The sequence below is a fragment of the Rhincodon typus genome, chromosome 13, assembly GCF_021869965.1.
Source record: "Rhincodon typus isolate 14 chromosome 13, sRhiTyp1.1, whole genome shotgun sequence".
NCBI lineage: Eukaryota > Metazoa > Chordata > Chondrichthyes > Orectolobiformes > Rhincodontidae > Rhincodon > Rhincodon typus.
This window is the reverse complement of record NC_063344.1, coordinates 15,409,838-15,423,068: the sequence shown is the minus strand read 5'-3', so window position 1 is coordinate 15,423,068 and position 13,231 is coordinate 15,409,838. Positions and strand designations below refer to the sequence as shown.

Sequence of the window (13,231 nt, the reverse complement as noted above, 5' to 3'; positions counted from 1 at the left end):
TGTTCATCCAGCTCTACACCTTGTTATCTCAGATTCTCCAGCATCTGCAGTTCCTACTGTCTCTGAAACCATTATAATCTTTGTTGTTGTTGCATTTTCTTTGGGTGTCGGAAGTGGCTCAGTTTAGTATCACTTTTTCCTTGGAGTCAAGAGCTGAATGCAGAACCCAAGCTGACATTCCCGTGCAGCATTGTAGCCATACTGTGGTTTTGGAGCTGTGTCTCTCAGATCAGATGTTCAACTGAGATTTCTTCTGCCCTCTCAGCTGGGTGGAAATCTGAGGAAAGATTTGAAAAGTAAGAGAGTTCTTTTAGATATCCTGGACAACATTGAGCCTTCAGTGAACATCACCAGAATCAGATTGTCTGGTCATTATCACATTGCTTTTTGCAGGAGCTTGATTGTGCTCTAAACTTCACAAACCCATGATTGGCTGTGTAAAGCTTTGAGATATCATGAGGTTCTGGAAGAAGCTATATAAATGGATGCAATTTGTTTCTTTTCCTCTGAAAAGACGTTGCACTTCACTGTCTCATCACTTCTTTGTCTTACAGAACAAGCAGGGCCACCTAACGTGACTTCAGCAAGTGCTTCCGTTATCAGGTCCTCTGCAGACACCTTGAGATTCTCCAGTCCCTCATCTCTCATTGTCCCGCCTGCAAAACTGAAAACCAATGGCACAGTCTCTTCCAGCAATCTTCCTGGAGTGGACAACAAGCCACCACAGGCTATTGTGAAACCACAGATCCTCACTCACGTCATTGAAGGCTTTGTTATTCAGGAGGGACTGGAGCCATTCCCTGTGAGTAGACCTTGTCCTGTTCTGCATCATTAGTAATGACCCTAGCTATTTTTCCCTCCCATCTGCTTACTTCATAAAGGTCCTTATTCATGCTAGAAGATTGAGCCTGCAACAACGACCGTGTGCATCATGTATTGACTAAAGGTTAGCAAAATACCCCAAGGTGCTTCACAGGAACATCACCAAACAAAGTTTGAGACCAAGTCATTTAATGCAATGTTAGGACACTTGACTAAAAGCATGGTCACAGAGAGAGATTTTAGGAAGTGTCTTTAAGGTGGAGATTGAGGGAGGAAATTCCAGAGCTTGGGGTCTAGGCCCCTGAACGTGAGGCCTGGGCAAGGGTTGCAAAACACGGGGACCTGTGCTTTAGGGAGTCTGGGCTTCTGTCTTCAAGTGGGCATAATAAAGGTAATAGGCTTTCATGCATTAACTATGTGGCATTGCAACACATGGCTGCCTGATTGTGCGCTTGCTACATGTTTCCAGCTGGGCAAGGAGAACTGCTTGTTAATTCACCAGATTCGAGCTCAAGGGAAGCAGTGAGGGAAGGTGGAGATTGTGGTGGTGACAAAGTGCATAGCAAAATCTCTCTGACCATCACATAGACGGAATATAGGAGCTGAGATTTATCAGTCTCGTAACCAGGTCATTAATGTAGAGCACATAAAGGCTGCGAAAGGTTTACTGTCTCTGCCATGGCTGGGGATGGGTGGTGTGGTCGATCAGAAGGAAGAATAAGGCCAGTGAAATTTCTTTGATAACTGTACTGGGAAGCCTGAATGCGAAATTGAAGTGGTTAGTCCAGGTAATGCCAATAATTATCTGACTATGACAGGACTGGTGCACCCCAGAAAGTCCACAAGCCCTGATTTCTTGTATTGGCCAGAGACCTCTACCTTGTGGAGGCTAAGTGCCAGCCCTAAGGCACCTCCTGCTATCTCCCCTGGACCATGACCCCACGATTGAACACCAGGCTATTGTGTCCACCACGGCCGCTGATCTCATTTCATCTGGGGATCTCCCTTCCACTGCCTCCAATCTCATAGTCGCTCAATCCCTCACAACCTGCTTCTACCGCCTTCCCAAAATCCACCAACAGGACTGCCCAGACAGACTCATTATTTCTGCCTGTTCCTGCCCCACAGACACCATCCCTTCATACCTCGACTCAATTTTTTTCTCCCTTTGTACAGTCTCTTCCCACTTACATCCATTTTATGTCAGTTTCAGAATTCAGTTTGTGGGCTCCAGCAAAGCTGGAGCACTGCTGCAAGCCCAAGACAGAGATGTTGACCAGGAACATGGTGGCGTGTTGAAGTGGCAAGCAACAGGAAGCTCAGGGTCATTTTTGGCGACAGAATGCAGGTGTACTGCAAAGCGGTTGCCCAGTCCGTGTTTTGTCTCCAGTGTACAGCAGATCACATTGTGAGTAGTGAATGCAGCAGACCAGATTAAGAGAAGTGCTGGTAAATCACTGCTTCACCTGGAAGATGCCTGGGACCTTCGATAGTGAGGAGGGAGGAAGTAAATGGTCAGGTGTTGCGCTTCCTGTGATTGCAAAGGAAGGTGCTGTGGGGGTGTGGGGAGGCGTTGGGAGTGGAGGAGGAGTGGAGCAAGGTGGACAGAGGGAACAGTCCCTGTGGATGGCTGACAAGGGAGGGGAGGGGAATATGTGTCTTTTTCTTCTCTCTCCTCACGGCAGTAATTCTATCCCCCCACCCCCCCGACCTTTAAACTACCTACCAAAGGAGTTGGGTCGCAACCAGGAGCCGTGTGGCAGAAGCCGAATGCATGGGCCATGTCCCTTAGTGACGGCAGATCGCGTGTGGGCCGGAGAGACGGCGGTGCATCAAGAGTGGGCCACTTTGGCGACGAGAGTGGGCCACTAAGGCAGCAGCACTTGGCGGCGAGAGAAGGCTGGAGAGGTGGCAGCAGGTGGCAGCGAGAGTAGGCCACTGAGATGGCGATGGCGGTGAGAGTGGGCCTTTCGCATGGCAGCAGCGGTGGCAGCCTCCTGGGTGTTCTAGCGATTGGAGTAGTGCCTGCACCATTATGGAGATGGGATTTGTGACTCTGAGATCTGGACTTTTCTTTTTTTTCACTTGCTTACCTTTTGGCTCTGTTAAATCTTTTTATTCTGTTTTTCGTAATCCAGTGGGCGCCAGTGAATGGTGACTTTGTGCACTTTTCGCTTTACTCGTGTATTTCTATACTTAGTACATGTGACAGATAAATCTAATCTAATCACTTCCCCTGGCAGCTTGTTTCATACGCACACCGCCCACTGCATGAAAAAGTTACCCCACAGGTCCTTTTTAAATTTCCCCACTCACCTTAAACGTAGTCTAGTTTTGGACTCCCCCACCAAAGGAAAAAACCCTCCTGTCCCAGCAAAGATAATATTCATTCAAGATTAACCAGATACTGTTGAATTACTCTAAATGTTATCAACCTGTCCACTAAACAGGTATCTTTCTCCTGCCCCTCGCTCAACCTCTGCCATTGCCTGAGGAATGATAACCTTAAGGTTAAACCACAACCAGACATCTCTCTCTAATGAGAGAGCAGCACTATGGTCTCGTAAGACGATGGCGACTCTACCTTTAATATCTGGATAGGGTGAGATTATGAGCATACATTAAGTTAAATTAGAAAGGCACGATTGCAGGGCTTTGGGAAAGGAGCAGGGTGAATGGATTGCTCTTCCAAAGAACTAGCCTCGTAGAGAAGAGCTGAATGGTCTCCATTAGCATTGGAAGATTCCTTGATTGCATATTTTAGTGACATTATGGTACCAAGTCACTGCTAATTGATTTTTAAGGATTCGCTCTAAGCTAGTTGACAAGGAGCCATTATTATCTGTAAACTGGGCTGATGTTCTAGTTTCTCCCACTTTGGAACAACCTTTCAACCTTTCAAGCCTCTTCCACCATTCAGTGAGGCTGTCATTATATTGTTTGGTTCCATCAGCTTGCCTTCGTCTTGTAACTTCCATTATCTTTGTGTATCAAAAATCCATCAGTTTCAGTTTTGATATTTCGTTTGACACCCCCCTCCTCCCCTGTGCCTCAATGTTTTTTAAGAGAGTGTTTCAGATTTCCATTAGAATTTGTGTATAGATGCACAACGTGATATCACCCTTAAATGGCCTAGCTTTGACTTTGAGATTGACTTCTTGTTCTGGACCCCTCACACCATCAGTAAATGGTCTTGTCATTTTCTAACCTACCAACCCCTTTCATCACCTTCAGCACAATTAGATCTACTACTCTTAAGGGAATTGAACGCAGTCTGTGTAAGCTGGCCTCATTAACACTTCTAGCAGCCAATGCTTCACATTGTTTCAGTTTCGCTGAGGTAATTGTGTTAAATTGACTTGAATCTCCTTCTTTTGACAGGTGAGCCGCTCCTCGCTGCTGACGGAGCAGCCAGTGAAACAGAAGATGCACTGCGAAGGTCCAGCCACATCGCCCACTTCTGTCCAGTCAGTAGGTGAGCTCCAGAGCAACTCAGGCAAACAGCTGGAAGGGTCTCTTGACAGCGATTTGGATGACCTTACTGGTGAAGGTTTGTAAACCATTTTGCAGGGTGTGGGGAATAAAGCCAAAGGCACAATTTGGACAAAGATGATAATTGCTGACCTTTATACATCCTACCCAATTTTCTGTCACATTTAAAGAACTTTAAAAGTAGACAATGATAATAAGTGGGAAGTCTAATTGCTTGGAACTACGTTGAATTTTGCAGACCATTCATCCTAGCTAAAATCTAAACAGAAATCGCTGGAGAACCCCAGTGAGTCTGGCAGCGGCTGTGAAGAGAAAGCAGAATTAATGTTTCTAGTCCAGTGACCCTCCTTCATCCTAGCTGATCCACAGTTGGGTTCCTCTTCCCACCCTCTCCTTGGATTCCATGAGCATGATCTTCTATTCCATTTTCCTTTATCTATCCTGCTTCCTCTTAAATAGCCTTTGCTATCTGCCTCAATTCTTCCCAGCAGCAACAAGTTCAACATCTCTGCAGTCTCTAGGCAAAGAAGTTTTTTTTTTATCTTTGAAGACATTTGAGGTTGAAATAGATTTTAAGTCACACATAGATTCAAGGGGAGCAGATGGGAAAGTGGAGCCAAAGATCAATTTGATCTATAGAATGGCAGAGCATGCTCAAAGTTATGAATGGTCTACTCCTGTGTCCCATTTCATATGTTCACCCAGATTCCTTGTATTCATTAATGACCATCTTACATTTATGGTCTCTAGTTTTCTTTTCCACCATGAATGGAAACAAAGATTCTATCTCCGAACTATCTGATCCTTTTGTAACTTTAAGGACTCCCAAAAGGTCACGTTTCAGCTTTCAGTTTCCCAACCCATTCGGTTTTATTTGATTCTTTCTCATTACTACTTAGAAATCTATGATAGTTAAATGATTTTTGTGACAAAAGGAGCTCAGAGCAGGTTGGGACTTCTTTGTAGATACTCAATAGAATCCAGTATTTCTTGAGAAGGTCTCAGGATCTTTTTCTAACATTAGTCCCAGGTTTTGACTGGAGTACTGTGTCCAGTAATAGGCACCATACTTTGGGGAAGATGTCAAGGCCTTAGAGAGGGTGCAAAGGAAATTTGCTAGACTGTGATGAAGAATGAAAGTCAGTGAGTTTGCAGCGTGGAAGGAGGCCCTTCTGCCCAAAATGTCCATGCTAGTTATTAAGTTTCTATCAATTTTAGTGCCAATTGAGACTTGAGTTATATTGGAGAATTAGAGAGAAGTCCAGATCATTCTTTTTAGAGCATTGAGGTGAAGAAGAGATTTGTAGAGCTGTTAAAAGTTAGGAAGAGTTTATTTTAAATACTGAAATGTTTCCAATTACAGAAGGGCAAGTAACCAGAGATAAGAGATTTTAGTTAATTGAAAAAGAACCAAAGGGATGATGGAGTTAGTGTATTCTTTTGCAAACTAGGTATGGTCTAAAATGAGATAACAAGGTGTAGAGCTGGATGAACACAGCAGGCCAGGCAGCATCAGAGGAGCAGGAAAGCTGATGTTTCGGGTCTGGACCCTTCTTTAGAAATGGGGGAGGGGAAGGGGGCTCCGAAATAAATAGGGAGGGGGGAGGCAATGACAGAAGGTGGATAAAGGAGCAGGTAGGTGGAGAGAAGACGGACAGGTCAAGGAGGCGGGGATGAAGCCAGTACAGGTGAGTTAGGATGGGGGTTGGTCAGTGAGGACGGAGGGGGGGGTAGGTGGGAGGGAAGACGGACAGGCCAAGGAGGTGGGGATGGGGCTAGTATGTAGGAAGTAGGGGTGGGGATTGGTCAGTGAGGTGGAAGGAGCAGATAGCTGGGAGAAAAGACAGACAGGTCAAAGAGGCGGGGACGAGATCGGCTGGTCTTGGGATGAGGTTGGGGGTGGGGAGATTTTGAAGCTTGTAAAATCCACATTGAGACCATTGGGCTGCAGGGTTCCCATGTGAAGCTCAAACAGTTCATCCAAGTTACTAACACCTTCCACCCCAACCTTAAGTTCACCTGGACCATCTCTGATACCTCTCTCTCCTTCCTGGACCCCTCTGTCTCCATCTCTGGTAACCAGCTGGAAACTGATAACTATTTCAAGCCCACCAACTCCCACAGCTACTGAGAATACGCCTCCCCTCATCCACCGACTGCAAGAATGCCATCCCCTATTCCCAATTCCTTCGCCTCCGCTGCATCTGCTCCCAAGATGAGGCGTTCCGCTCCCAAGATGAGGCGTTCCACTCCCAGACATCCCTGATGTCCTCGTTTTTCAAGGACTGCAATTTCCCCTCCACAGTGGTCGAAAATGCCCTTGACCGCATCTCTCGCATTTCCCGCACCTCAGCCCTCACACCCCCTCCCCGCAATAACAGAATTCCCCTTGTCCTCACATATCACCCCATCAACCTCTGGATTCAATGCATCATTCTCCGCCACTTCCGCTACCTGCAATCTGACCCCACTACCAAGGATATATTTCCCTCCCCACCCTTATCTGCCTTCCAGAGGGACTGCGCTCTCCTTAACTCCCTCATCCGCTCCATACTCCCCACTAGCCCCACCATCCCTGGCACTTTTCCCTGCAACCGCAGAACTGCTACACCTGCCCCTACACCTCCCCCCTCACCTCCATCCCAGGCACCAAGAGAACCTTCCACATTAAATAGATGTTCACCTGCACATCCGCTGTTCCCGATGTGTCCTCCTCTACATCGGGGAAACCAAGCACAAGCTCGGAGACCGCTTTGTGGAGCACCTAAGCTCGGTTCGTGACAAACGACAACACCTCCCAGTCGCGAACCACTTCAACTACCCCTCCCAATCCTTGGACGACATGTCCATCCTGTGCCTTCCCCATTGCCACAACTCTCATATTCCACCTGAGAACCCTGCAGCCCAATGGTCTCAATGTGGACTTTACAAGCTTCAACATCTCTCCGCTCCCGGCCTCATCCCAAGACCAGCCCATCTCGTCCCTGCCTCCTTGACCTGTCCGTCTTTTCTCCCACCTATCCGTTCCTCCCATCTCACTAACCAACCCCCACCCCCACTTCCTACCCACTAGCCCCATCCCCGCATCCTTGACCTGTCAGTCTTCCCTCCCACTCACCGTCCCACCCTCCTCACTGACCAACCCCCATCCCGACTCCCTACCTACACTCACCTGTACTGGCTTCATCCCCGCCTCCTTGACCTGTCCATCTTCTCTCCACCTATCTGCCCTTCTATCCACCTTCTATCATTGCCTCCCCCTCTATTTATTTCAGAGCCCCCTTCCCCTCCCCATTTCTGAAGAAGGGTGCAGACCCGAAACATCAGGTTTCCTACTCCTTTGATGCTGCCTGGCCTGTCATGTTCATCCAGCTCTACACATTGTTATCTCAGACTCCAGCATCGGCAGTTCCTACTATCTCATGGTTTGAAATGAGCTGCCTCACAGAACTGTGGATGCAGATTCAGTTGTAACTTTTAAAAGGGAATTGGATAAAATTTTGAAAAGGGAAAAAGCAGCACCCCTATAATGTAATGGCACATGAGTGGCACTAATTAGAGAGCAATTCTAAATTTTAATAAGCATGATAGACCAAATGACTTGCTTTGCTTGCTGTATTGTTCTGTGAGATCCATTTTCAAATCTTACATTACAAACTTTATGCATGGCAACTTCAGAGCTGTATTTGCAATATTTAAGGGAGAACTGGCCAGCTTGGAGCAAGTGTCATTGCCATATCAATTAAAATTCACAGAATTATTTTCAACACAGGGAGAGGCTGTTCAAAGGGGGCACTCATGTCAAATTCTATCCGGGGAGATTGAAGTGGGAAATGGGTCTCATCTCACCCCTATTCCGTCTTTAATTGGACTGCATAAGTTCTTTGTCGACTCTCTTCATTTTGAACAGTTAACCTTGAGCTAATCTTAAAATGAGGAAATTATGAGTAAGGTGGGATGATAAGCTAGAACCCAAGAGGGAGCCCCGTACTTTATCAGAAAAACTCATTGTTATCACTATTTGTATATTATGTTCAAAGAGGAATGAATCCCTCTTGGATTTTGTCTTTCTCCGCCTGATGAGAAATGTTGTTATCAGAAATGTGCTGTTCGCAAAATCATGGACTTAAGCCAGTATTTTGTTGATGCATGTCATGGTGTGCTTGGAGTCTCCTTGAGTTTTACCATTGGCATGTATGTTGAAGTAGAAATGGGAAGATGGATCTGAAGGAGTGCAAGATCAGTAAATAGTTAGATGAAATAGAACAGCCTGTTTTTACCTAATGAGTTAGCTCATGGAATTATTCTTTCATTTCTATCATAATTTCAGAAGGGATGGAGGGCAGTGATCCAGACATGCTAAAGTGTGAGTTCTGTGGGAAGATGGATTATGCTCACAAATTCAGAAGATCAAAGCGTTTCTGTTCGATGTCATGTGCTAAAAGGTAGGAAACTCACATTTCTGTGTTTGGCATTTTTCTATGCTGATTATTCTGTTGAAAAGGCTTATGTTTTTGTAATTAAACAATTAATATAGCTTTATACTGTAAACATATCCTTTTATATGTAGCTTTTTTACAAATATGTCCACACATGTCCTCTATTTGTTTAAAAGTATTTAGAGTGGGAAGCTGAGTACTGTTTGCAACACTAACCGCTTAACCTGTTCAAGCAACATTCCTTTTTAATTCATTAACAGGATTTTTTTTCACTCATGGGATGTGGGCATTGCTGGCTAGCCAGCATTTATTGTCTGTCAGCATCTGTGGAGAGAAATCAGAGTTAATGTTTCGGGTCCACTGCGTTCTGAGAATGGGTCACTGGACCCAAAACATTATCTCGGATTTCTCTCCACAAATGCTGCCAGACCTGCTGAGCTTTTCCAGCAATTTCGTTTTTGCTTCGGTATCCGCAGTTCTTTTAGTTTTTATTTATTGTCCATCTTTAATTTCTCTTGAGAAGGTGGTGGTGAGGTGGCTTCTTGAAAGGCTGCAGTCCGTGTGTTCCAGATAGAATTCATAATTGGGATTTTTTAAAAATTCACTTGTGGGGTATGGCTAGTTAGGAGGGAATTGAAGAATCAACCACATTGCTGTCACACTTAGGCCAGGCCAGGTAAGGACAACAGCATTCCTTCCATACAGGTCAGTCGTGAACCAGATGGGTTTTTAGACAATCATCAGTAGCTACATGGTCATTAGCTCTCTATTCCAGATTGTAATTGAATTCAGATTTCACCATCTGCCATAGTGGAACTTCAGTCTATCTCCCACATTGGCCTGGAGTTTTGGATTGCTAGCCCAGTGACATAACCACTACTCCACTGCATCTCCTGAACCATTAACATAGCTGTTAACCCATTTAAATGAACAGTGAGAGGATTGTCGTATGAAAACATTAAGCAGTCTGTGGTGGAATTATAATTACCTGGCTCTAATTAAGATGGAGTTAATGTAATGAGTGAGAAAGGCCGTCAGTACTCATTGCTGGTGTGGACTTTGTCACTTCTTTCTTTATGTGATCAATTCCACTTGAATGTCTTCTGTGCGTTTAATCTATTGGCTCTTTTTATCCCCTTGAGTCAAGGTGGTTTGGCTAGGATGGAAACCAGCTGGCATTATTTCTGTCCAAAATAAATCTGATCTTCCCATCTCCCAGTCTTGAGCCAGCCTTATTAAGTGGGTGAGCTAGTAAAATAACTCTTGATCTGCTAGATAAAAACAGTAAAGTGAGTCAGCAGCATAAATTGAGTACTGGTAACTGTGTCTGACACATAGAATTGGGGTGGAGGTGGAGTTTGGGGAGGGGGGCAGTTGACAGGGGAGGATTGTGGTGTCTGCACTGATACAAAATACACTGGGTTCTCTTAATCAGGTGTTGTAACAGCAACTACAACTTGCATTTATATAGTATTTTGAAAGTACCAAAATGTTCCAACGTGCTTCAAGAGATCTTCGCCAAAATTTGGCACCAAGACATATTGGGACAGGTGATCAAAATTTTGATCATGGTGGTAGGTTTTAAGGAGCATCTTCAATCAGGAGTAAGAGACAGAGAGGTGAAGAGTTTCAGGGAGGCAATTCCAGAACTTAGGTCCTAGGCTACTGAGGGCATGGCCAGCCAATGTATGGAACAGGAAGGGATGGGAGTCAGAGTTAAGGCACTGCAGCATTCTCACAGGATTGCAAAGTTGGCAATAGTTGCAAAACTAGGAAACAGTGCACTCTTGAGTGTTCACAGTAACAGTTTAATGCCAACTGCCAAGAAAGGATTACATTCCAGCATACTTGAGTGTACTGGAGATCAGCCAGTTTTGCCATTATTGGTTCTTCTCAGAATAAATATGTTTCGCAGCTGATGCATTTGGTGCTGCGCTTGCGATTGTACAGAATGACTGAAGGGCCAAGTTTTCACTCCCAGGTTGGAAGCACAAAATTGTGAAAATTCTCACTATTCCAACAGGCAGTAAGTTCCATTGATCTTCAAAATTTTTTTCTGGGGACTGATGCTGTTAACAGAAGTTGAGTGAGTCAGCCACAGAGACTGTGGGTATAAAAATGGGTTTTTGTGAAAGGGCTGCCTCAATGCTCTGGGACTTCATCCAAGCTGTAAAACAAATTAAACCAGAAACAGTCTTCCAGTCCTCATCTCTCTCACCTCCTCATTCCCCGCACAGTGCTCTTGCACCATCCATGCCAACTCATGCCACCTTGTACCCCACCCTTGATGCCAGCTTATGCTTCTTAACCCACCACCACGGCCCTTTATAGCCTTTAAGTTCCCTGTGCCTATCTATCCATGCAACAGGCTTTTTATAGCCCCTATGCCAACCCAGATTCCTCAGACGCCTCCTTTTGCCATTACACCATCCATGATGACACATTCATTACTAACAGTGGGCAGACTCAGAGCATTTCTGAAATGGAATAAAATAAAGTTCTAAGTGCCTTTTGCAGACATTATTTTTAAAAAACACTTTAATAAACACCCACTCAATACATTCAATTCCCATCAAGTGCTTAATTTTTTATACACACACACACAATTAATCGATTCATATTTAAAATTTTGAGGGTCAATCAAACCATGAGTATACAAGCCCCATAATTATAGATTGTGGAATCAGCCATACAGGACTAATCCCATTATGGTAACCAGTGGACTTATATCAACGGATAGTTGCAAGAAGTGGCAGTAGGCAGGTTTTCAAAAAAGAATTAAAGAGCTTGGTTTTAATAATTTGGACATTCCACTTCTTATGCACGTTCGCGTCTACTTTAGCAATCATAATACTCCTGAAGGAGTCTCTAGTCCTAACCAAAAAGGTCCCTTATGTCTACGAATGGATGTCCTGGCTGTCCAAATTACTCCAGCAGCTTCTATTTCACTCCTGTCCCTGATGAAAATGGTAGATGACCCGCTCGGGGTGAGACTTCTAGAATCAAACCTCTGGCGCCATTTTCAATAAGTTGGAGACCCCTTCATTTTCATAACCATTATTTGTTCCAGCTGGCCAATGCCCATGTTGGCATTCCACACAAAACTACATCCCAGCTTACTTGATCCAACTCAATCTAAATAGCCTTCTGTCCTTCTCTGTCATACTTAAATAGTTTCAACTTCCATGCTCCTTATTGAACTATTGACTTGTTTTGAACGCCGTTGACTTTTTAATAACAATTCACTTTCCCTGACTAAAATGACTAGAAATAGATCAGTATCCATCATTGATTTAAAAGAAAGACAGTGTGTTCACGAGAACAAACTCCATCCAGCTCCACAAGACACCTGCTCAGAGGAAAAAGCAGCCTGATATGAGTGTTAGAGCTTCTGCTGCACACAAAGCGCTACAGCGATAGATTACAGATTGTTACCTGGATACACGAGGCTTGACCCTTTGTCCACGTTCCCAACTTCAACCCCAGCCTCATCCTCAAACCCAGGCTCAAGCCCAAGCCAACCACATCCCAAGCCCCAGTCAAACCTCAAATCTGACCATGTCCCCCCTCACCCTCAATGCAAACTCAACTTCAATACCGTCCATGATCTTGACTTCGAATGACAGATGCAGCCTCAAACCCACGTTTTTACAAATAGATCTATCTGATTCTCAAACATTTACTTATCTTTATAAATACACGGTTATACCAACTTTTACAGATGATCTGTAAGCAGATTGTATAGCTGCAACTGGATGTGGATCAGTGTTAAATTCTGAAATAATGACTCCATGTAAGCATGCAACGTAGAAGCCTGGCATTCAGCCCATTATGCCTTTGCAAACTCTGTAAGAACTATCCAATGAATTTCAGGTCCTGCTTTTACTCCATTGCTCTGAATTTTTTTCCTTTTTGAAATGTATGTCAAATTTTCATTTGGGAACTGTTGCTGAAACTACTTCTATCTCCCTTCGTGGCGGTATGTTCAATATCATTAAGTAAAGAATTGTCCTCATCTCCCCTCTGTTTCTTTTACCTGTCATCCTAAATAGTGGTTACTCTGGTTACTATTTCCCCTGTCAATGGAATCATTTTTCTCTTGATGTTCATTTACCTTAAATATGAGTGAGACAAAGTGAGAAAGTCAGAGAGGGAGAGAAAGAGAGAGAGACACTGACAAAATTGAACTTTGAGTGCTGTAGGTGTGATGCAGCAGCCACTTAAAAGAGACTGGTGAGCATTATCTATGTTTTATTTGTACAATTTTTCTGTTATAGTCAGTGATTTATTTTATTTTGCAAGTTATTTCAGCTGGGAATGCAGTGTGCTGCCCTTGTATGGTACAGTATTTCAACTTGGACATTGTTTTCTCTGGACATGAAAATGCTCAACGGATCCTAACTCCACCTTTAACATTAATTCCTTTCAGAACCCATAAATCATGTAAAGTCGCTTCACTTAATGTCATGATTTTCAGA

At 44.3% G+C, this 13,231-nt stretch overlaps 1 protein-coding gene across 1 annotated transcript in view; it reads left to right on the top strand.

The window, feature by feature from the left end:
- The window catches only part of LOC109918776 (polyhomeotic-like protein 3), a 112,134-nt gene that overhangs the window by 80,436 nt on the left and 18,467 nt on the right, over positions 1 to 13,231 (top strand). Inside the window, exons 8-12 of the mRNA XM_048604525.1 lie at positions 555 to 802; positions 2,030 to 2,093; positions 2,124 to 2,230; positions 4,204 to 4,372; positions 8,645 to 8,759. Of these exons, the coding sequence (XP_048460482.1) occupies positions 555 to 802; positions 2,030 to 2,093; positions 2,124 to 2,230; positions 4,204 to 4,372; positions 8,645 to 8,759 (703 nt within the window). The remainder of the gene's footprint in view (positions 1 to 554; positions 803 to 2,029; positions 2,094 to 2,123; positions 2,231 to 4,203; positions 4,373 to 8,644; positions 8,760 to 13,231) is intronic.